Source organism: Crotalus tigris, unplaced genomic scaffold (assembly GCF_016545835.1).
Source record: "Crotalus tigris isolate CLP2741 ecotype Arizona unplaced genomic scaffold, ASM1654583v1 scf7180000017559.9942113025:1136094, whole genome shotgun sequence".
NCBI lineage: Eukaryota > Metazoa > Chordata > Lepidosauria > Squamata > Viperidae > Crotalus > Crotalus tigris.
Genome location: NW_024096473.1, coordinates 435,453 through 460,940, shown reverse-complemented (window position 1 = coordinate 460,940; position 25,488 = coordinate 435,453). Strand labels below are relative to the sequence as shown.

The 25,488-nt window shown below is 42.8% G+C and overlaps 1 protein-coding gene across 6 annotated transcripts in view; it reads left to right on the top strand.

Annotated features, from left to right (window-relative positions):
• TBC1D1 (TBC1 domain family member 1) overlaps nt 1-25,488 on the top strand; it is an 84,190-nt gene that overhangs the window by 15,607 nt on the left and 43,095 nt on the right. For 5 of the 6 annotated variants that reach the window (XM_039347515.1, XM_039347496.1, XM_039347508.1 and 2 more), the window contains exons 3-5: nt 16,695-17,222; nt 23,603-23,692; nt 25,001-25,105. In XM_039347515.1, coding sequence (XP_039203449.1) covers nt 16,695-17,222; nt 23,603-23,692; nt 25,001-25,105 — 723 coding nt within the window. Of the gene's footprint in view, nt 1-4,428; nt 4,664-16,694; nt 17,223-23,602; nt 23,693-25,000; nt 25,106-25,488 lie in introns of those variants that run through there. The other variant, XM_039347525.1, reaches the window with a different exon arrangement.

Here is a 25,488-nt window from a genome sequence, read left to right as displayed (position 1 = left end):
AAGTCCCCGTGATAACGTTGCAACTCCTCAAGGGAGTGGGGACCACAGGTAGAGAACAACAGACCTAGGTAATCAGGAAGAAGAGACCCAGGCAGGTCAAACAGTCAAGATGGTATCTCAAACCAAAGAAGGGATAGGAACGGAGAAGGCTTCTTTCAAAAAAAAAACCTTCTCATGTTCTCTGCAAAGTCAAGTTAAAGGAAGGTAGACATGCTTTGAGTCTTGCACGACTTTGAGGTAATCCAGACAGGAAACCATGAATACAGACACAACTCTTATTGTAAGATTGCAGTTGCATAATTTTGCAAGCCTTCAGATAGAATTCTGGGCATCTGTAAAGTGGATTGCGGACTCTAAAAGCCAGTGCAATTTTTTATTTTTTTAAGAAAAAAAAATAGTTTTGAATGAATCAGCGTTGCCCGGTTCTGTGACAACGTTCTCGGAATGAACTTTTAACATCTAAGCTAGCAAGACCTTGAGTTCCAAGTCCAACCTTAACCATGGAAGTCAGCTGGGTGAGTTTGGAACAGTCACCCTCTTTCAGGCCAACCAGGTTCTTGTTTAATACGACAATGTCTGGTGGATTGGTTAGTAACTGCCTGCTTGTCTAGATGTGGAAGTCCCACAGGCGTTCTTATTCTCCACAACCTTCTGTGAGTTCTCCCATCTAGATTTAGGAAGAAAGCACCGGGGGGGGGGGAAGTCTCAGAGGAGCAGAAGGCAAGAGAAGAAGAAAAAATGGATGGAAACTAAACAAGGAGAGAAGCAACCTAAAATTAAGGAGAAACTTCCTAACAGTGAGGACAATTAACCAGTGGAACAGCTTTGCCTTCAGAAGTCGTGGATGCTGGAGGTTTTTAAGAAGAGACTGGACAGCCACTTGTCTCAAATTGTATAGGGTCTCCTGCTTGAGCAGGGGGTTGGACTAGAAGATCTCTAGGGTTCCTTCCAGCTCTATTCTGGTTGATTGGATCTAGCCTGTATGCTGTACACCAGGGGTGTCAAAGTCAATTTCATTGAGGGCTGCATCAGCATTGTGGTTGCCCTCAGGGGGCCGGGTGGGTGTGGCCAGGGTGGGTGCGCTCTGCTGGGTGGGCATGGATGGAGTGGGTGTGGCCTACTGGGTGGGTGTGGCCAGCTCTACATCGTTCACGGCAAGGGGGCCTGTGGGGGCCTGGGCAGGAGTGGGACAGATCTGAGGGTCTCTGGCAGAAGGGGGTGGGACCGGGGCAAGCGCCAAGGCATGGTCCACTGGAGGAGCCTCATCGTTCAGGCCATGGGGGGGCCTGGATGGTGGTGTGGGCTGCCCGGAGCCCTGGGTAGCAGAGGTCAAATGCCCAGCATGGCCCTTGAGCACCCGTGGCACCAAGCCCAGCCTCGCTTCCTCAAGGCTGCTGCTCAAGGTTCTCCTGGTTCCTCGCTGTTTCTAGACAGCCTTGTGGAGCTAAGACTGAATGCATTTCAGCATAGATGGCCACCACAAAATTGTAGATTGGCTCCCGGCCGGCCTGGACCAGGGCCAAGGCAGAGGGGGCCATTCCCTCACTGTTTCCAGGATGGCTTCACAGGCCACATGAAACCACTTCGCGGGCTGCATCCGGCCCCTGTGCCTTGTGTTTGACATGTCTGCTGTACACATATTCCTGTATACACAATGCCAGCTATTTGGTGGGGCTGTCCAGTACCTGCTGTTAATGGCTGCATCTTACACCCTGCCACAGTCAAACATACCGTATATGCCAGCGTACAAGGCAACCCGGCGAATAAGACGACCCCTGTCTTTGGCGCCGAGTCGCATTCCTAGAACGTTGTCTTATATGCCCGAAACTACCAGTATTTCCGACGTACAAGGCGACTCGGCGTATAAGACGACCCCCGTCTTTGGCGCCGATTTTAACGCTTGTGGAAGTCGCCTTATACGCCGGCATATACAGTACACATATTGTGATGACCAATAAATACACACTACCCTGCTCAGGCCATCTTAACAGGCCATCGGGATTGACCCTGATTCTCTTGAGCGTTTTGGAATTGTTCTACAGCCCAGACAAGGAAGCTGAAGTGAAAATGGACAGAAGTTTCATCTCTTTCACTTCTCGTTTGATTGGGGAATCCCGATAATTGAGGTCCACATGTCTTAAAATTGTCCAGGAGAGGAAATATTGGTCTAACCATCTTTTTTCACGACTCTTGCCTGTCACTAAGATTTAGAAGACTCTTTCACAACCCTGCCAATTTTAAGATGGGGAATTCTGGCTGGGGGATTCTGAAAGCTGAAGGCCACACATCTAGAAGCTTGCCAGGATAAAGAATATAATGGATTGAGAACATAACTCTTCTCTCCTTCTCTTCTTCATCCCAACAACGACCTGGAACCATGTTTACAGCCTCTGGAAAAGACATCTGCTAGATAAAATGTTCAGCTTTCAAATGAAGTAGAAGAATGGCAATTTGGCAGGTTCCCCTATTTTAAAGTAACTGCTCTGAGATTTATTTATTTTTTTAGTCAGCTCTTTTGCAAACAGCAGATCAAGATCCAACGGATGGAGGCTGAAATAAGTTTGAGCAGGATGCGATTTAGCCTGCCCTTATTGCATCGACTGATAACCATTTGGCAGCCTAGTGTGACCTGAGTCCTTTTTGATAGATTGGGGCCAGAGGTTTTCCTGCAAGAATGTTAAGAAGAATATGCTGGGCATCTGTCAAACAAAATTGCTTTCAATTGGACTCCAGTCTTGAAGTCGGTCCTATAGGTGGGTACAGTCTTGCCCAGCATTTTGATCCTATTGTATCTGAGGTGCTCATGACTATTAGCTCAACCATCTGTATATTAGATCCATGTCCATCCTGGTTGTCTAAGGCTTCACACAAAGTGAGAGGTGCTAGTAGTATTCGTTTTTTTGAGATAAGAGTCCTTCCCTTAAAGTTGATGGTTCAGCCCTTCCTCCAAAAACATTCTTGGAGACATTTCATAACCCAAACTAGGTACCTTGATCAGTAGTAGCAACTGTGAGAGGGATCTCGGAGTCCTAGTGGACAGTCACTTAGATATGAGCCAGCCGTCTGCTGCAGCTGCCCAAAAAGCCAGCACAGTGCTGGGCTGCATTAACAGAGGGACAGAATCAAGATCACCTGAAGTGTTAATACCGCTTTACAAGGCCTTGGTAAGGCCACACTTGGAATCCTGCATCCAGTTTTGGTCACCACGATGTAAAAAAGATGTTGAGACTCTAGAAAGAGTGCCGAGAAGAGCAGCAAAGATGATCAGGGGACTGGAGGCTAAAACATACAAGGAACGTTTGCTGGAATTGGGGATGTCCAGTTTAATGAAGAGAAGGACAAGGGGGGACATGATAGGAGTCTTCCAATATCTCAGGGGCTGCCACAAAGAAGAGGGAGTCAAGCAGGACAAGAAGCAACGGCATGGAAGGCAGGACAAGCAACACATGGAAACTAACCAAGGAGAGAAGCAACCTAGAACTAAGGAGAAACTTCCTGACAGTTAGAACAATTAACCAGTGGAACAAACCTGCCTCCAGAAGCGGTGAATGCTCCAACACTGGGAGTTTTTAAGAAGAGACTGGACAGCCATTTGTCCGAAATGGGATAGGGTTTCCTGCCTGAGCAGGGGGTTGGACTAGATGACCTCCAAGGTTCCGTCCAACTTTATTATTATTATTATTATAAGAGGCAAAACTGGGTTAGGGGCTGGAGGGGAAGGGTATTTTAATTTTTATTTATTTTTTCCCATTTCTGAACCGCCCCTCTCCTTCAAAGGATGGGCACAGGGAATCCGCAGCATCGGCACTGCCTCAGTTACCAACCAGCCGCTAATCGTGGAGGCCGAAATTGGCCAGGAATCGAATCTGAGTCTTTCGACACTCCTCTTGAGATTAAAAAAAAAAAAATACCATCCTTCTGCATTTTGGGTCACGTCGGTTGAAACCCCTGAAAAACGGCTTTGCTGAACCGCACGCTGGCTTTTGCCTTCTCCCTTCGGCGAGCAAGGACGGTGTGTATGTGAAGGCTGAAACGGATTTCTGCTCCGTGTCCTAACCTGTACTAGCTGCCCTTCCTTTGAAAGCAGCCACTTCTGAATGCTGCCTTTCATTCAGCACACTTTACAAGTTTGCCAGTGTACCTTCACAATTTTATTTTATTTCCCCCCCCCCTTGCCTTGGCATGTCCCTGCCTGTTCGTTCAACTCCAGCTGCTTCATTTCACAATTTCCTGACTGATCTACACAGAAGTCTTTGTTGGTCCTCTCCTCCTCCTCCTCCTCCTCCTCCTCCTCCTCCTCGTCTTGAGAAGGAGGGGGGGCGGAGCTGCCTTTTTGAAACAGCCAATGGAAGGCCTCTGGAGCCCTTGGGCCCGCCTCTGTCTTTTCTTTCTTGCATCCAGCCTTAGGAGAGAGCTGACGGGCTGGTGAGCCGGAGCAGTGACCTCAGAGTTGCTTTCCAAGAAGGAAGCTAACGTATCCCTCTGCAATCCTTTTGGAAATGCATGCTTCCCGGTCTCTCTGGAAAAGAGCAGATGCTTGAGACAGATGTGGAAGAGCAAGCTCTGATCAAGAAGAGGAGAAGACCGTTGCCCCTGGAGCTGGTCACCCAGTGTTGGGTCTGCTCTTGTTAGGATGTCACCCCTGTTCAACTGGGTAGCAAAGGTAGGACCTTCTTGCGTGATGAGAGGAGATTGGGTTTTTGAAGACAAGAGAAATGCCACTGGAGGAGCACAGCTGGAGGGTCATAAATGCCTCCACTCGGGCGATAGCTTTCTTTGAAGTTGGAGAGCCCTTATGGTTAACAACCTCGGCTTTTAAAGACAGGGGTGCAAATTGACCCGGTGGCATGAAACCTTGTTTGAATGGGGTTTGATTTGAAGCTGGTCCTTCCTGCTGGTTTTCCAAAAGTAGCCTTTCATTGTTAGCGGCAGCTCTGGAGGATAAAATAATTCCTTGGAAAGAGGCGTGCAGAGCAAAAAACAAAAAAATGGTAAAGCTGTATGCGTTAAGTGCTGGTAAGATTTCGTAGCCTTTTCATTCATTTTATTTGAAGTCGGCGCCGGAGAGTCCTAAAGATTAGGGTGGTTTTGTGTGACGTTTTACCCACTCTCCAAAGCTTAATGCATTTCAACACAACTTTGAGTTTCCGCGTTAATCAACTTGAATTTTGACATCACCGAATTAAAACATATTTTTTTTCTCCCACTGTTCCTTCAGGGACACAAAATGACTGAAAAGCTGAGCCAGAATTTCAAAGATACACACACACACACACACACACACACACACACACACACGTTTGTCTCTAATTATACTAAAAGAAAAACATGGATTGTTTATCAAGGATCTGTGGGGTTGCAAATGTCAAGAATAACTCACTTCTGGATCTCTTATTCTGCGTGTAGATTGCTTGATTGCAAAAAAATATATATGATTCCGTGAAATAAGCGATGCTACTAAAACCATCTTTGCTATTGTCTATTTTTTGACGTTACCGCTGAGTCTTAATACAAAGGGTGTGTCTTGTACAAAAGCTAAACTGTCCATAATCCCTCCTGTTTGCTTTTATTTTTCCCTCAAATTTCAGTCCTAGCCAAAAGAGAAAGCCGTATATTCTCTGGCATTTACACCAGAATTTTTTTTTTAAAGTTTTGACTCGCCAAATGCCTGCCCCATTCAAAATTTGAGAAGACTCTTAAGGTACAACACTGCTAAATGAGTTTCTTATTGCTGACAAATAATGAACCTTTATGCCCAGTAGTCTACAGTTCAACAAATTCAAACTTTATAGATAGGTTTGTGATCCAGAATTGATCTACCGAGGTTTCTCTGCCTTTTCAAATTAATGGATACGCGCCCTTTCGATAGCCTTGGGGCAATTGAACTACGTTGACATGTTAGATCTCTCTAACATGAAGCACCATAGAATGTAGAATCCTAAACCTGGAAGGGACCTCGGAGGTCTTGTAGTCCAACCTCTGGTTCAAGCCAGGAGACCTTATCTTGTTCAGTCTACTTTTGAAAACCTCCAGCGATGGAGCACCCATACCTCCAGGAGGCCAACTCTTCCATTGATTAATCGTTCTTACTGTCAGGACATTTTTCCTTAAATTCTAGGTTGGATCTCTCCTTAACAAGCTTCCACCTATTATTTCTTCCCCTGCCCTTTGGTGCTTTGGAGTAGAAATTGCCAACAGTTGCCAGATTCAGCCCTTTCAGGGTATACAAAATAACAGAGTTGGAAGGGACCTTGGAGATCATCTAGTCCAACCCCCTGGTCAGGCAGGAAGCCCTATACCATTTGAGACAAATGGCTGTCCAGTCTCTTCTTAAAAACTTCCAGTGTTGGAGCATTCACCGCTTCTGGAGGCAGGTTGTTCCACTGGTTAATTGTTCTGACTGTCAGGAAGTTTCTCCTTAGTTCCAGGTTGCTTCTCTCCTTGATTAGTTTCCATCCGTTGCTTCTTGTCCTGCCTTCAGGTGCTTTGGAGAATAGCTTGACTCCCTCTTCTTTGGGGCAGCCCCTGAGAGATTGGAACACTGCTATCATGTCCCCCCTGGTCCTTCTCTTCGTTAAACTAGACAGACCCAATTCCAGCAACCGTTCTTTATAGGTTTTAGCCTCCAGTCCCCTGATCATCTTTGTCGCTCTTCTCTGCACTCTTTCTAGAGTCTCAACATCTTTTTTACATTGTGGTGACCAAAACTGGATGCAGCATTCCAAGTGTGGCCTTACCAAGGCCTTGTAAAGTGGCATTAACCCTTCACGTCACCTTGTCTCTGTCCACATAGTTTTGTCCCGTTACAACCTTGTGGGAAAAAAAGTATTTACTCATTTCCATCATTCTGCCTGTTTCACTGGTTGGCTTGTTTCCCTGTGGTTATTCTGGAAAGGCAAGCGCATATTTTTAATAGACAATCTTCAATTATTATTTTTTTTCCTCTTTGTCTTGCCACAAAAACCAATTTCGCCGTTTCCATCCTTCCACGTATTTTGGACCAAGCGAGAAGGGTATTTGGACTTAACAGACTTGCATTTCAGCCTTTGAGGATAAGAGCGTTGAAATGCAAACAGGTCAACCCACATATATAAATGCAGATAGTGTCCACCCTTGAGTTCAACGTTTCTGTGGCTAAGCAGAAGTGATTTTTGCCCCGTTTTACGACCTTTTGTGCTGAAATTGGAAAGCAAATCACTGCTGTTGTGAAGTTAGTGACACAGTTGTTAAGGGGATTGGGCTTCCCACTTTGTCAGAAGGTCGCAAAAGGGATCACGTGACTCCCCGGGACATTGCAACCGTCATAAATGTGAGTCAGTTGCCAAGGGTAACTGAATTTTGATCACGTGACCGTGGGGAGGCAGCTACGGTCGTAAGTGTGAAACACGTTCATAAGTCACTTTTTTTCTGTGCCGTTGTAACTCTGATCGGTCACTCAAACAAATGTTTGTAAGTTGAGGACTAGCTGTGTAGTTAGTTGTTATCCAAGTCGCGTTCACAACTTCTGGAGGAAAAGTTGTTCCACGGATTAATTGTTCCAACGGTTGGGAAATTTCTCCTTAGTTCTAGTATAAGAAGAGAGGATCTACCTTCTATCAAGCCAGACATCTAGTTCATTTTGTTTAAGACCGTTTTGGAATTTAGACGTAACGCTGAAAGTTTTGAGTCTATCTCATCTCCCTGTCCTAAACTGCCCCACATTTAGACTTTGCTGAAAGTCAAAGCACAACTAAAATGAAATTCAACGGTGAGAAAAGTAAGGTTCTACAGTTAGGCAAGAAAAACCAAATGTACAGGTATAGTATAGGGGGTACCTTGCTCAATAGTAGTAACTGTGAAGGGATCTCGGAGTCCTAGTGGACAATCACTTAAACAGGAGCCAGTCGTGTGCTGCAGCTGCCAAAAAAAGCCAACACAGGGCTAGGCTGCATTTACACAGGGATGGAATCAAGATGGCGTGAAGTGTTAATACCAATTTACAAGGCCTTGGTAAGGCCACACTTGGAATCCTGCATCCAATTTTGGTCACCACGATGTAAAAAAGATGTTGAGACTCTAGAAAGAGTACAGAGAAGAGCGACAAAGATGATTAGGGGACTGGAGGCTAAAACATATGGAATTGTGTATGTCTAGTTTAATGAAGAAAAGGATGAGGGAGGACATGATAGCTGTCTTCCAGTATCTCAGGGGCTGCCCCAAAGAAGAGGGAGTCAAGCTATTCTCCAAAGCACCTGAAGGCAGGAGAAGAAGCAACGGATGGAAACTAATCAAGGAGAGAAGCAACCTAGAACTAAGGAGAAACTTCGTGACAGTTAGAACAATTAACCAGTGGAACAACCTGCCTCCAGAAGTGGTGAATGCTCCAACACTGGAAGTTTCTAAGAAGAGACTGGATGGCCATTTGTCTGAAATAGTATAAGGTTTCATGTTTGAGAAGGGGGTTGGACTAGATGACCTGCAAGGTCCCTTCCAAACATCCCTTTCAAACATCTAGTTTAATAAAAAGAAGGACCAGGGGGGACATGATAGCCATGTTCCAATATCTCAGGAGCTGCCACAAAGAAGAGGGAGTCAAGCTATTCTCCAAAGCCCCAGAAGGCAGGACAAGAAGCAACGGGTGGAAACTAATCAAGGAGAGAAGCAACCTAGAATTAAAGAGAAATTTCTTGACAGTGAGAACAATTAACCAGTGGAACAGCCTGCCTCCAGAAGCGGTGAATGCGCCAACACTGGAAGTTTTTAAGAAGAGACTGGACAGCCATTTGTCCGAAATGGTATAGGGTTTCCTTCCTGAGCAGGGGGTTGGACTAGAAGACCTCCAAGGTCCCTTCCAAATTTATTATTATAAACCTCATAGCGTTACGTGCACATTGTATACAGTTGAACAGACTAATAGCGGCTAGCAAGATAAGAAAAACAGAATTATTTCTTCTAATGCTTCTGGCTTGTAACTAAAAGGAGAAGATGGACACCAAAATAACTCCACTTTGAAGTATCTATTCGATTGTCCTTAAACATTAGAGAATGAACTACTCAGAACAGGAAGATGAATTATTGAAATAGCTGCTTAATTAGATTTTTAAAAGGGAAGAAGCAACCATGATTGTAAAAAAGGATAGGAGAGGATAGCCATTACTCCAGCACATTATGTCCAGGGTAGGAGAATATTGCTCATGCAACGTAAATTTTGGGCTCCATTGTGGACGTAAGACGAGAACCGTTTGTAGATCCTATAGAGAGCTACCGATACAGGCACAAATTTATGAGTGGATCACGGCCTATTGCCTTCAACAAGGAAATGCTTTAAGTGCATCATGATCCTAATGCACGCTAAATATTATAGAGTCGTTTCCAGAGAATAGAAAAGAGGAATATTAATGCGTTGGCTGCCTTTGCTAATGCGTTTTAAAGAACTTTTAAGAGATAAGAAAAGCAGCAGCCATGTGGTAGGGGTAACCTTCACGTTGAGAACGTTAAAATGGAAAAATGAAATCATATTCTTGAAAATTAACTCCTCCCCTGAAGGCTGGTCAGCGACTGAAATAAAGTCAATCAATCAGAGCTGGAAGGGACCTTGGAGGTCTTCTAGTCCAGCCCCCCTGCTCAGGCAGGAGACTCTATATCATTTCAGACAAGTGGCTATCCAGTCTCTTCTTAAAAACCTCCAGGATGGAGCACCAACAACTTCTGAAGGGAAGCTATGCAATCAGCTGGAAGGGACCTTGGAGGTCTTCTAGTCCAGCCCCCTGCTCAGGCAGGAAACCTTATACCAGTGGTTCTTAACCTGTGGGTCGGGACCCCATTTGGGGTCAAATGACCATTTCACGGGGGTCGCCAAACAACGCAGTCCGCCATTTTTTTCCCCCTTTCCTTAGCTGTGCTACTCCCTTTTATTCTATTGGCTTTTGAACGCCAATAGAATAGACTCTCTTGAATAGAGTCTAATTCTATTGGCTTTCAAAAGCCAATAGGAATTGTCCAGGCTGTCTCTGCCCTGCTGAGCCCGCCAAAAGTCCCATTCTGCAAATGGTGCTGCACCAGTTGAGTAGTCCTCGACTTACGACCAGTTGGGGGTCGTGGCATTAAAAAGGTTGAGAACCACTGCCCTATACCATTTCAGACAAGTCTCTCCTTAAAAGCCTCTCGTGATGAAATCCTTCGAACTTTCCCCACCCACCCCCCTCTCTCTTAAGTAATTGTTTGTGTTGCAAGATTCTAGTCCTCTTGTTTTCTGGGGCTAAATTCGTCTTAACCATCTTGAGGCTGAGTAATCGAGGTCGAACAGAATACTTTTAAAACAGTATTTGTCGTTTACCCAGCGGTCACCTCTCGATTGTTTCCTAGAAATCATGGCGTTCCCATAACACGGGTGGTCTTCAACGTACAATGACCATTGGACCTAAAATTTGTGCTGTTAAGTGAGACGTGTGTTAAGTGAGCTTTGCCCCATTTTATGATTTGTCTTGCCACAGTTGTTAAGCTAATAACGTGGTTGTTACGTGAATCTGGCTTCCCCCATTGACGGGGTCGTAAAAGGGGATCACGTGATCCCGGCTTGCCTTGTGAGAAAGTCGCAAAACGTGATCATCACACTTTGATCCGGGACACTGCAACCGTCGTAAATATGAGTCAGTTGTCAAACGTCTGCATTTTGTTCTTGTGACCGTGGGGAGGCTGCAATGGCCGTAGGTGTGAAAAACAGTCGTTAAGTCCCTTTTTTCAGTGCTGTTGTAAATCCAGTCCCTAAACAAAGTGTTGTAAGTTGAGGACCAGCTGTAAATGATTCAAACCCCACTAGATTTGGCTTTGGAAAATCTATTGCATCTGCTGGTTTTTGCTTCAACATAAGAGGAATATTTCAGCATAGGAAGATGGCGTTCCCCAACTGTGCAGTTGTAGCTCCCTTGCGCTTTTTGAGGTTTGCTGCACAACACGTCTACAAAAAAAAAAAAAGAAGAAGAAGGCCTGTGTTGTACAACTGCCAACAGATTGACTTTTCTGAACTTCTGAGGGGTGTTCCCTCCGGACGTGAACACTGGACCCTGTCTAATGAAATGAAATTCAATGCAAAGTTTTCTTTTGGAAGAAAAACCAAAAGTAGAAACATAAATTGGGTGAAACCGGGCTTAATAGCGGCAACTGTGAGAGGGATCTTGGGGTCTTAGTGGACGATCCATTAAATGTGAGCCGACAGTGTGCGGCGGCAGCCCAAAAAAAAGCCAACGCAATCTTAAGTTGCATTAACAGAGAGATTCAATCAAGATCACGTGAGGTACTAATACCACTCTACCAAGCCTTAGTAAGACCACGCCTGGAATACTGCAACTGGTTTTGGTCACCACACTATAAAAAAGAGGTTGAGACTCTAGAAAGAGTGCAGAGAAGAGCAACCAAGATGATCAGGGGACCGGAGGCTAAAACATATGAAGGACGGATGCAGGAATTGGGTATGTCTAGTCTAGTGAAGAGAAAGATGGGGGGAGTCATGATAGCAGCCTTCCAGTATTTGAGGGGCTTTCATAGAGAGGAGGAGGGGGTCAACCTATTCTCCAAAGCATCTGAAGGCCAGACAAGGAATAAGGGATGGAAGCTGTTCAAGGAGAGATTCAACCTAGAAATAAGGAGAAATTTTCTGACCGTGAGAACAATCAACCAATGGAACTGAAGTTGCCTTCAGAAGTTGTGGGGGCTTCATCACTGGAAGCTTTCAAGAAGAGACTGAACTGCCATCTGTCAGAAATGGTGTAGGGTCTCCTGCTTGGGCAGGCGGGTTGGACTAGATGACCTACATGGTCCCATTCTATTCTATTCTATTCTATTCTATATTCCAATATCTATTTTACTCTACTCTACTCTACTCTACACTATTCTATCTTATTCTATATTCTCTTTTACTCTATTCTATTCTATTCATTATTCTACCTTACTCTATATTTTATTCTATATTCTATTCTATTATTATTCTATTCTACTCTACTCTATCTTATTCTATATTCTATTCTGTTCTGTTCTATTCTATATTCCAATATCTATTCTATTCTACTCTACTCTACTCTACTCTACTCTACTCTATTCTATCTTATTCTATATTCTCTTCACTCTACTCTATTCTATTCTATTCATTATTCTATTCTATTCATTATTCTATTTACTCTACTCTATTTTATTCTATATTCTATTCTATTCTATTCTATTCTATATTCCAATATCTATTCTATTCTATTCTACTCTACTCTACTCTACTCTATCTTATCCTATATTCTCTTCTACTCTACTCTATTCTATTCAATTCATTATTCTATTCTATTCCATTCTACTATTCATTATTGTATTCTACTCTACTCTGTCTTATTCTATATTCTATTCTGTTCTGTTCTATTCTATTCTATTCTATTCTATTCTATCTTATTCTATATTCTATTCTACTCTACTCTCTACTGTACCTTACACTCTACTCTACTCTACTCTGCTCTACTCTGTTAAGGTTGCAAAAGAAAAGCAAATCTAATTGCTCAGATCTTTGAGCCTGCACGGTCAAGGACCAGGGTCACCTGACTCATTGTAATTGTATTGGCTCAAGTGAGGTTGCTTTATTATATCTTGTTGCCCTACAATTGTCTTTTGTTACTCTGTTCAGCTAGTTCTAATCCTGGGCACTCCAGTTGAATGACAGCCTAATCATCTCTTCCATTGAGGGAACTCTCAGTGCAGCTCCTCAGATCCTATTTTGTAGTTAATTGTGTGGATAGAACTGTTTGTGCTTTGAATCTGCATTGTTTTGATAAGGCTTCTACTTTCACCCACTTTCCTGTTTATAGACGCAAAATGGGAGTCCTGAGAGAAATAGTTTGTATTACCTACACGGCTGCAGAATTGCAACAGCAGTTTCTCCCAAAGTTCACATCAACTATTGCCCAAATTATATTTATGGAGTTCCCAATAAACCTACGTCCCTTTCAGAGGAAGGGACAGATAAATCATTCTTTACTTGCTGATTCATTTTGATGGGAAAGGCTGAGGGAAGGGTATTTAAAATTTTGAAGAGGGGGATGTGAAAAAGTTCTTAGAGCAGTGGTTCTCAACCTTTTTAATGCCGTGACCCCCAACCGGTCGTAAGTCGAGGTCTACCCAACCGGTCGTAAGTCGAGGACTTTCCCTGCCCGGGAACGGCGTGCATGTGTGGTGCCGCCCCCTGTGCCAGCCGAGGCATAGCTGGCAAGCGGCAGAGATGGAGCAGGCCGACCACCGGCTGGGCCACCAGCTGGCCCAGCCCAAGGGAGGTAAGGCACCCGCCGGGCCCCATGCGTGCCAGCAACCCTCCCTGCGCCCGCCGGCCTCCCACCTCCCACCCCTGGCCCTCTTTTACTTACATTTTTAGTAGTTGTTCAGCAGGGAGGGGTGAAAGCTTCCAGACAGCTCGCCTTCACTGCAGACAACTTGCAGCACCGTTTGCAGACTGGGACTTTTGGCGGGCTCAGCAGGGCAGAGACAGCCTGGACAATTCCTATTGGCTTTTGAAAGCCAAGAGAATTAGACTCTATTCAAGAGAGTCTATTCTATTGGCTTTCAAAAGCCAATAGAATAAAAGGGAGTAGCACAGCTAAGGAAAAGGGGGGGAAAATGGCGGCCTGCGTTGTTTGGCGACCCCTGTGAAATGGTTGTTCGACTCCAAATGGGGTCCCGACCCACAGGTTGAGAACCGCTGTCTTAGAGTGATGTGGAAGCATAGGTCATGGGGAATTATCAAATAAGATGAACATTGTTTTCTCTCCCATCCAAAGGTTTACGGATTTTTGCAAAACACAGACATGACAGAAGAAGCCAATAGATTTGCATTGTCGCCCCGATCAAATCCTTCTTAAAGTCTATTGCAGGGGTGTCAAACTCAACTTCACTGAGGGCCGCATCAGCATTGCGGTTGCCCTTGGGGGGCCAAGTGGGTGCGGCCTACTGGGTGGGCGTGGATGGAGTGGGTGTGGCCTACTGGATGGGCGTGGCCAGCTCTACATCATTCGCGCCAAGGGTGCCTGTGGGGGCCTGGGCAAGAGTGGGACAGATCTGAGGGTCTCTGGCAGAAGGGGGTGGGACCAGGGCAAGTGCCAAGATGGCCACCACAAAATTGTACATTGGCTCCCGGCCGGCCTGGGCCAGGGTCAAGGCAGCGGAGGCCGTTCCCTCACTGTTTCCAGGAAGGCTTCGTGGGCCACATGAAACTACTTCGCGGGCCGCATCCGGCCCCCCGGGCCTTGTGTTTGACATGTCTGGTCTATAGTATACACCCTGTTCTATTATGCATCTCTCAGTAAAACAAAGCTGTCAGAATATGTTGAAAATTAATTAATTTACAATATTATCCCCAGGGTATTTCCAGAAAGAATAATATTTCCTGCCTTCTTACTTCCTATTTTAAAATAATCCATCACATTTGATTATGAACAAATGAACCCGTGATTGTATTAAATTCTGCTATGTGTGTATTAGGAGGAATGATGACGTGAGAGATTAATTGAAGACTGTTGGAGAAATAATTAAAAGCTGAACATTATTGTAAAGAAAGTTAGTTTAGACTACAGACAGATAGATAGATAGATAGATAGATAGATAGATAGATAGATAGATAGATAGATAGAGACATAGAGACAAAGAAGATAGATAGACAGACAGAAGATGATACATGACGATGGATGGATGGACGGACGGACGGACAGATAGCTAGATGATAGTTGCTTTCCATGTCATGGGTGGCTATATAAATTTGATAGATAGAAGACAGACAGACAGACGGTAGATAGACAGACAGACAGACAGACAGACAAATGGTAGATAATGATAGATAGCTAGATAGATAGATAGATAGACAGACAGACAGATGATAGATAGATGTGATTAGATAGAATTAGATTAGATAAATAGACAGACAGATATAGATAGATATATGTTAGAAGATAGATAGACAGTGATGATTAGAGTGAATAGATAAATGGCTAGATAGATAGATAGATAGATAGATAGATAGATATGATTAGATAGAATTAGATTAGATAAATAGACAGATATAAATAGATATATGTTAGAAGATAGATAGACAGTGATGATTAGATTGAATAGATAGATAGATAGATAGATAGATAGATAGATAGATAGATAGACAGACAGACAGACAGACAGACAGACAGACATGAATGATAGGTAGACAGAGAAATGATACATAATGATAGATGATGATAGATGATATATATAGAAAAACTGTTCCTAAATATTTGTCAAACAAGCAAATGCAGACATTTTTGTAACCTCTACAGAGGTCCATCATTTGAAAGCCTTTTGAGAGAATACTTCTACTTTTTAAAAAGTACTTTCAAAAAATTGAACTGCTCAAAGTTCAACTACACGTTGGCTAATTGAACCGCAAACTGTATTCTGAAAATGAGGTAATTCTTCCTGTTTCGTTGTTAGGTCATTGTTCTTTCCTCTGACTAATTCTACAGAAATATGTCTGTTCTCCATTAAATGTCCTTATTAGGTTTCTGTCTCAAATATTATTATTTGCTTCTCCTTCCCCCCCCCCCCAAAGTTGATAAAGATGCAGGCAAAGATCAGATTTTTTCCCCTCCAGAAAAAGTTATTTTGCTAGCTTCTTCTCTTTTTAGTCCTTGACATACAACCACAGCTGAGCTCAAAATTTCCATTGCTAAGCAAGACAGCTGTTAAGTGAAGTTGGCTCCATTTTACAACTGACTCATATTTATGACGGTTGCAATGTCCTGGGGCCATGTTAGAATAGAATAGAATAGAATAGAATAGAATAGAATAGAATAGAATAGAATAGAATAGAATAGAATAGAATAGAATAGAAATTGATTGATCGAGGAATAGAATAGAGTAGAGTAAAATAGAATAGAAGAAATTGGTTGAAGAATTAGAATAGAATAGAATAGAATAGGAGAAATTGATTGAAAAATATAGAATAGAGTAGAATAGAACAGAATAGAATAGAATAGAATAGGAGAAATTGATTGATTGAAGAATAGAATAGAATAGAATAGAATAGAATAGAATAGGAGAAATTGATTGATTGAAGAATAGAATAGAATAGAATAGAATAGAACAGAACAGAATAGAATAGAATAGAATAGAATAGAATAGAATAGAATAGAATAGAATAGAATAGAATAGGAGAAATTGATTGATTGAAGAATAGAATAGAATAGAATAGAACAGAACAGAACAGAACAGAACAGAACAGAACAGAATAGAATAGAATAGAATAGAATAGAATAGAATAGAGCTGGAAGTTGGAAGGGACCTTGGAGGTCTTCTAGTCCAGCCTCCCGCTTAAGCAGGAGAACCTACACAGTCTCAGACAGGTGAGTGGCCCTCGGATAAGCCAAGTCCTCACTTAATAACCGTGTTGCTAACTGAAAAGCTGCAGGGATTTCACTTAAGAACTGTGGCAAGAAAGATCGTAACATGGAGGAAAATTCCCTTAACAACCCTCCTTCTTAGCAACAGAAACTTTGAGCTCGGCTGTGGTCATAAATTGAGGAACTTTTCCAAGAGACAAAAGTCAATTTGGACACTCTCCCCTTCTCGCTTTCTGCCAGCGTTTTTGTTCCTCTTTTCCTCCTCTTTTACAAGAAATATATATATATATTATGTCGATTTTATAATATGCGTATCTATCTACCTTGCAGGTGCCTGAGATTATAAGCACCATCCGACAAGCCGGGAAGATCGCACGCCAGGAAGAGCTTCAGAACCAACTTTCCGATGTCCAGGATCATTTTAGCAAGAAGTTTGAGGTGCTGTTTTGCGGCCGGGTGACCGTAGCCCACAAAAACGCGCCTCCAGCCCTGATAGACGAGTGCATCGAGAAATTTAACGATGTGAGTTATACCCAAAAACTGGACGCGCCTCATCAAAACGACACCGCCGATCACTCCTCGAGTGGATTTTTCATAAGTGACAAATTCCGCTCGGTTTTGCAGCCTCTGGTGAGCGAGGAACAGGGCGCTCAGCCTATGAGGAAATCTTACTCTCAGCCTGGACTCCGTTCTTTTGCTTTTAAAAGGGACTTGCAGACCTGGAGCCGGAAGAGTAACAGCCTGGCCAGATCCTTGGATGATGACGAGGTCCTAACGCTGAACTTAAAAAGTCAATTCATCCAGGGGCAAAACGTACAGCCGACGGATATCGCCGGGAACCGGATTATGTTGTTCATGGTAAAAAGCCTGGTTTTGTTTGCTTGGCCTTCCTGATCCTCCGTTGTGTTGCTAATCGTTGAAGTACTGCAGTTACTTGGCAATGAAGGAATTTTGGTTTCGGTTTAGAATCAAATCGGCCCACCTCTTGGGATCCTTGAAGCCAAATTCAGCTCACCATCAGCTGGGATGGTGGCCTCTAACTTTAGGCTAGGCTAGGCTAGGCTAGGATAGGATGGAATGGAATGGAATAAATATTGGAAAATAGAATAGAGATTGGATTGGAATAGAATAGAATAGAATAGAATAGAATAGAATAGAATAGAATAGAATAGAATAGAATAGAATAGAATAATGGAATGGAATGGAATGGAATGGAATGGAATAGAATAGATATTGGAAAATAGAATAGAATAAATGGAATGGATTAGAATAGAATAGAATAGAATAGAATAGAATAGAATAGAATAGAATAATGGAATGGAATGGAATGGAATAGAATAGAATGGAATGGAATACATATTGGAAAATAGAATAGAAGAGATATTGGAATAGAATGGAATGGAATAGATATTGGAAAATAGAATAGAATAAATGGAATGGAATGGAATAGAATAGAATAGAATAGAAAATAGAATAGAATAGAATAGAAAATAGAATAGGATAGAATAGAATAGAATAGAATAGAATAGAATAGAATAGAATAGAATAGAATAGAAAATAGAATAGGATAGAATAGAATAGAATAGAAAATAGAATAGAATAGAATAGAATAGAAAATAGAATAGAATAGAATAGAATAGAAAATAGAAATTTTTCTCGGGACATTTTTTCCCAGCCTAAGCTAAGTGACTGTTTCTGAGGTAAATTATTAGCTGATTCACCTACTGCCCTCTCTTCCATTGATTTCCTAGGACAAGGGCCCTCTCTAGCAGATGAAATGTGGGTGATGCTCACCTTAAGTATGAAGCTTCTTTCAAGGCGGCTGGGTAACCCCACGGCTTCCTGGAATGGGTGTAGCATTTCTTTTAGTTTAAGGAAATGGGTTATGGTGTAATAAAAAAAAAAGCGTCTGACCTTACACTTCCTTCTTTATTGAGCAACTGGCAACTGTCCCTACTTATGAGGAATTAAGCTTAGGTCAAATAAGGAGGCCCTGATTTTAGAAGATTAGATTAGAATAGATTAGAGCAGGGGTTGGTAACCTTAAACACTCAAAGAGCCCCTTGGACCCATTTCCCAGAGAAAAGAAAATACTGGGAGCCGCAAAACTTGCGCACGCGCATGCACACACAAGGAGGGGGGATCTTGATTGAAGAATTTAATTAAAAAGAAATAGAGGCTGCTATGCATGAGCGCTCTCTCTCTCCCTCTCTTTGTCTCTCTCCCTCTCTGTCTCTCCTCCCCCCCCAATCCCTCTCCCCGATCTTCTGCTCACCTGGCAAGATGGTTTCAGGTGGTTCTTGGACAAGCTGACAAACATTCTTATTGGGCTGGCTCTCTCCTGCCCTTGGTGTGCCAGTCCTCTTCCCCCACTCAGTTTGTGTGTGTGTGTGTGAGTGTGAGAAAGAGAGAGGGGGGGCTGCTGCTTCCTGGTTCCTGGTTCGACGCAGCAAAGGCAGGAGCCCTGCCCAATAAGCTTGTCAGCTTGTCTGAAAACAGCGTGAGACCACTCTATTTTACACACAGGGAGAGAGAGAGAGAGAGAGAGAGAGAGAGAGAGAGAGAGAGAGATAGAAGGGAAGCGCAAGTGCCTCTCTCTCTCTCTCTGCAAATGGCGGAGGAGGCTGGGAGCCGCAGGAGAAGGCTCAAAGAGCCACATGCGGTTCCGGAGCTGCGGGTTGCTGACCTATGCCCTATACCATTTCAGACAAATGGCTGTCCAGTTTCTTCTTAAAAACTTCCAGTGTTGGAGCATTCACCGCTTCTGGAGGCAGGCTGTTCCACTGGTTAATTGTTCTCTCTGTCAGGAAGTTTCTCCTTAGTTCGAGGTTGCTTCTCTCCTTGATTAGTTTCCATCCGTTGCTTCTTGTCCTGCCTTCAGGCGCTTTGGAGAATGGCTTGACTCCCTCTTCTTTGGGGCAACCCCTGAGATATTGGAAGGCTGCTATCACGTCACCCCTATTAAACTAGACATACCTAATTCCAGAAAGTTGTTATGAAATGGTTATAGTTTATGATGGTACTCCTACACACAAACCCCCAAGTTGCTTTCTGTTGCTTTGTACCAACCTCTTCTAAGAGTCCATGATGGAAATATGTTGGATAACTAGGATGGAAGAGGACTTTGAGATAGGATCCTATCAAATAAGGCATGCCCCCCAAAAAGGTCCTTATAATCTTGCAATTCACCCAAACCTTTTCATTCCATTATACCATCTCAGTTGCCAAAGCTGTGTTTTAAATTTGGGGAGCTTATCAATGTTGATGCTTTTGTGGTTACCATTTTGTGCGGTATGCTGTGCTTCCATTGTTCTGATTTGTGATGGAACCCATTAAGGAAATGTTACCATATTAAATAAGTAAAACACCAACAGAAGAGAATGTTTATAGCTCAGGGTTGAACTATGGGGTCCTTGGTGCTCTCCGAGCTTCATGGTTTTTTGGGTGGCATTGACGATGTTACCTAGTTTGGCCATGAAACGTCTGCAAGAAAACCACCAAGCTCAGAGAACACTCTACAATAGAAAAAGCAAAGCAAAACCACTTACCAGTTCCATCACATACACACGAAGTATTAATACCACTCTACAATGCCTTGGTAAGGCCACACTTGGAATCCTGCATCCAGTTTTGGTCATCACGATGTGAAAAAGATGTTGAGACTCTAGAAAGAGTACAGAGAAGAGCAACAAAGAGGATTAGGGGACTGGAGGCTAAAACATATAAGGAAAGGCTGCTAGAATTGGGTCTGTCCAGTTTAATGAAGAGAAGGACGAGGGGTGACATGATTGCAGTGTTCCAATATCTCAGGGGCTGCCATAAAGAAGAGCGAATCAAGCTATTCTCCAAAGCACCTGAAGGCAGGACAAGAAGCAACAGATGGAAACTAACCAAGGAGAGAAGCAACCTAGAACTGAGGAAAAACTTCCTGACAGCTAGAACAATTAACCAGTGGAATTACCTGCCTCCAGAAGTGGTGAATGCTCCAACACTGGAAGTTTTTAAGAAGAGACTGGACAGCCATTTGCCTGAAATGGTATAGGGTTTCCTGCCTGAGCAGGGGGTTGGACTAGATGACCTCCAAGGTCCCTTCCAACTTTATTATTATTGTTGTTATTGTTATTATTGTTGTTGTTGTTGTTATTGTTAGTGGTGGTGGTGGTGGTAGTAGTAGTAGTAGTAGTAGTAATAGTAGTAGTAGTAGTAGTAGCAGTAGTAGTAAGCTGTTTGCCTGGGAGAGCAGTCCCAGCATAATGGGCTTTTCAGAGTTTTGCCAGAACTCCGCTCACCGTGCAATTGGCGGCGAGCTTTAACACACCTAACACCGACAAAGAGTTTCCAAGTAAAATTAAGCAGCAGCGAGTGAAACCGGCCCACTAAAAATGCTTTCAACGGATTATGAGGTAACGTCTCACGGTCTGCTTGCTTCAGACCCGTGACATGTACGGTAGCCTGGCAACACGTGGCTCAAACAGTTGCTGTCTCAAAATTGCAGCCTTGAATATATGATCTGTACGGTCATGTATTTCCAACAGGTGTCTGTTTATTTCATTCACTTTACAAGCCCTTTAAAGCAGTTTGTATAAAAGCTAAAAAGGATCCCCTCGGTGTCGTTGCCTTGCCCCAAAGCGAGATGTATGTAAATCAGACTTCTAGCTTGGAAATCCTTCAAACTATTTAAGATTAAGTTTGCTCCGGGAAACCGTGTAAAGAGAAGAAGAAAAAATTGTGGAGGCTGTACTTCTGGGAAATAACTCCATTACAGTTTAGCTTCTTGTGGATCTTGTCATTTCCTTTTACAGCGCATCTGACATCTGGGTGTGTGAATGCTCCCACTTACTGTGGACTAGGGGCCATCAAACATGGAAAGATGTCCAATGCTTCCTTCTTCTTTGAAGTCGATAAAGAATAATTGCCTATGAACTTTATTTATTTGTACCCCATCTTTGTTATTATTGTCACAAATAATATTGGAGGCAGCAAACAGGTCCAACACACCTTCCCTCACAACAACCCTGTGTGGTGGGTTGGGCTGAAAGGCCAACCTAAGGAGCGACTAGAACTCACTGTCTCCTGGTGATTGGCCCATAGTCACCCAGCTGGTGTTCATGCCTAAAGCAGGACTAGAACTCACTGTCTCCTGGTGATTGGCCCAAAGTCATCTAGTGGAGATCATCTAGTCCAACCCCCTGCTCAGGCAGGAAAACCTATACCATTTCAGACAAATGGCTGTCCAGTCTCTTCTTAAAAACTTCCAGTGTTGGAGCATTCACCGCTTCTGGAGGCAGGTTGTTCCACTGATTAATTGTTCTAACTGTCAGGAAGTTTCTCCTTAGTTCTAGGTTGCTTCTCTCCTTGATGAGTTTCCATCCGTGGCTTCTTGTCCTGCCTTCTGGGGCTTTGGAGAATAGCTTGACTCCCTCTTCTTTGGGGCAGCCCCTGAGATATTGGAAGATTGCTATCATGTCCCCCCTCATCCTTCTCTTCATTAAACTAGATGTTTGGAAGGGACCTTGGAGGTCATATAGTCCTTCTCAGACATGAAACCCTATACTATTTCAGACAAATGGCTATCCAGTCTCTTCTGAAAGACTTCCAGTGTTGGAGCATTCACAGGTTCTGGAGGCAGGTTGTTCCACTGATCAATTGTTCTCACTGTCAGGAAGTTTTTCCTTAGTTCTAGGTTGCTTCTCTCCTTGATTAGTTTTCACCTGTTGCTTCTTGTCCTGCCTTCAGGAGCTTTGGAGAATAGCTTGACTCCCTCTTCTTTGGGGCAGCCCCTGAAATACTGGAAGACTGCTATCATGTCCCCTCTGGTCCTTCTTTTTATTAAACTAGACAGACCCAATTCCATCAACCTTTCCTTATATGCTTTAGCCTCCAGTCCCCTGATCATCTTTGTTGCTCTTCTCTGCCCTCTTTCTAGAGTCTCAACATTTTTTGTACATCGTGGTGATCAAAACTGGATGCAGTATTCCAAGTGTGGCCTTACCAAGCAATTGATGTGGGCCGGATGGGGACACCCTGGATGTGACCCATAGGCTATCAAATACGCAGGTTTGATCTATTTCAAGCCCAAAATATGAGAGAGCAGGAAAAAATCTAAGAACAACCATATCGTCAGAATGGGCAGGCAAATAGTTGAGTTCTGTTGTACAAAGAAGAGCCGTTTAGCATAAACCACAATGACGTGAGAATGATGGAACGCATATTGCCATGTCACAACACCAGCCGTCTTCTTTGCGTACTTAATGGGCAAACGCAGCAAGGGCAGAATTTGCAAGCCTCACTGTATCATTTCCAAACACGGTGGTCACGGGACATTTGTTTTGCCGGCTTAATCGATGTTTTGACGTCAGCAAATTCGTGGTTCAATAAATAGCATTTATGCAACTTATTATCATATTTGGTGGTCTTGTAGAAATATAAAGGCTTTTTGGATTAAGATTTGGTGGAATATTCAAAAAAAATTTAATAGAAGGATAAAATTTACACCACAATTATTTTTGTTAGGTATTATGGAAGATTGTGATAGTAAAGAGATTATTTTAATGTTGAATTTTATTACGGCAGCAAGGTTATTGATTGGGCAATACTGGAGAAAAGACTCTTTGCCTACCTTAGAGGAATGGTTTTTTAAAGTTTCTTATTTATCAGAAATGGCAAAAATATCGGCTTATCTGAAAGACCATTCACAAGAGAGATACAATTTTGTATGGAAAAGATGGGTAAATTTTGTTCAGAACAAATATGGGATTAGAAAGTATTATTTAGCTTTTGAATAACTTATTGTATAAAGTTGTTATGTTTAGATTTGTTGATTTTATTGTAATGGAGTTAAAGGGGTTCTAAAATTTTTTAGGATTTACGTATAATTGATTGATGTTTACTTAATTTTTTATGGTTTTTTTGTTGTTTTTAGCTCTGTATTCAGCTCTGGGAAGGGGGGGAGGGTTAATGGGAGGGGGGAGGGAAAGAGGTGGGGAGGGATTTTATTGTAAAATGTTTATAAAAATTTCAATTAAAAAAAATAAAATAAAAATAAATAAATAGCATTTACATCCTTATCAAATGCCCTTAAATAGCATTTACATCCTCCTCCCTTGCATCCTGCGTACGCAGAGCGTTCCAGGTATCCTGACTCAAAATGCTGATTGCAAAAAAATGGGGATCGTATTTTGGCTGCATAAGAAAAGCTTATTAACATTGTGTTTGTTTGTTTTTTTATTATTTTTCAGATTGGGCAGTCCGAAGTTTACATCATTAGTCCTGAGACCAAAAAAGTAGTCATTGAGAAAAGCTTTAAAGAAATTTCCTTTTGCTCCCAGGTATAGACTTTTTTCTTTCTTTCTTTCTTTCTTTCTTTCTTTCTTTCTTTCTTTCTTTCTTTCTTTCTTTCTCTCTCTCTCTCTTTCTTTCTTTTTTCATTCTCTTGTCTCTGATTGATTTCTCTGTCGTTTTTTTCACACATTACCCTCGTCATCATCATTACTGGTTTTTTTGTTTCGTTGTGAAACAAAGTCCCATTGGTGTTTTGGCTGTTTAATTAAATGACCTCTCGATTACAGTTTTATACAGATAGTCCCTGACTTGTCACAGTTCATTTAGCGACCGTTCCAAATTACGACGGCGCTGAAGAAAAGGGATTTACAACCATTTTTTCATACGTACAACTGGTTCATTTTTACGACGGATTGCAGCGTCCCCTGGGGGATCATGAAGCTGGGGTTTCCCCCCCCCCAGATTGTCCAAAGAATAGATGCAAATCATGCAATTCCGTGGGAATCCCCTCATTCTGAATGGGCCGGATGCCAATAATGAACGTACTTATAAAAGAAACTTCAAAATACGTTAGTCTAAATCCCAGAACGGTTATTCCTAAAGGAAATCTGTCATAAATTAGAAAGAGCTTCTTTGAGACCGTTTTCTTTTGTCTGAGAATATTTCTGAGTCAGCCCTGAGTCTCTTTGCCCTCAAGGTCAAATTCTTTTTTCATTTTTTTTCAGGCCAGCTGGAAATAAAATCTTAATTTTCCTACTCCCAGTTTACTTAATGGTTAGCTCGTAGCTCAGGCGCTGGAGGAGAATATTTACACCCCACATCTTAAAATCTGTCGATAAAGCAAGGCAGATGCTACAACCTGCCTCTTGATTTGGAGGCTCGCCATAAGATTTGTAGACAATGTTCTCTTATCTTAAGGCGTCGCAGTTGAAAAATTATCGGTTATTTCCTTTTTTTTTTTTCCTGTTCAGAACCGTTCTTCACACTTACGGACGTTGCAGCGTCCCCAGGGTCATGTGATCAAAATTTGGACACTTGGCAACTGACTCGTATTCATGACGGTTGTGGTGTCCCGGGGTCACGTGATCCCCTTTTGCGACCTTCTCACAAGCAATGTCAGTGGGGAAAGCCAGCTTCACTTAATGACTGTGTTCCTAACTTAACGTCTGATGCACTTAAGAAGCGTGGCAAGCAAGGTCGTAAAATGGGGCAAAACTCACTCTTGCTTAGCATATGGAATTTTGGGGCTCAGCTGGGGTCGTAAAGCGAGGACTCTGTGTATTGTTGACTGCGAACCGTGCTATTGATACCTGCTCCTTCACAAACGTTTGATGCAACGATTTTTGTCTTTGCAGGGGATTAGGCACGTGGATCACTTTGGATTTATCTGCAGGGAGCCTTCCAAACACGGAGGCTTCCATTTTGTGTGTTATGTGTTCCAGTGTGCAGAGGAAGCCCTGGTAAGAATTACTGGCAACAAGATTGTATTATTTGAAATGCTTTGAAGGGTTTGCAATCCACCCGCTCATCCGGCACAAAATTAGGGATCGTAGACCAGCCTGGGGGCTAGAAGACTTTGCAAAAAAACGCTTAAGATGAGTCTCTGTAAGTCCTCTTCCTGAATTTATTGGTTTAAAGGAGCAGCAGCAGCTCCCAGTGGTGAAAGCTGACTGTGATTTGATTATTTTTAATCTCTAAATTATTATTGTAGCACAAGAGCTCGTGGCTGTGCAGAGTGCCAATGCTAAATTTGCAGCAAAGTGGCTGTTTATTGAATACTTTTTTTTTTTTTTTTGCATACATCCAGACTAGGCTGTGTTTCTCTGGGCCACTTAATGCGTGT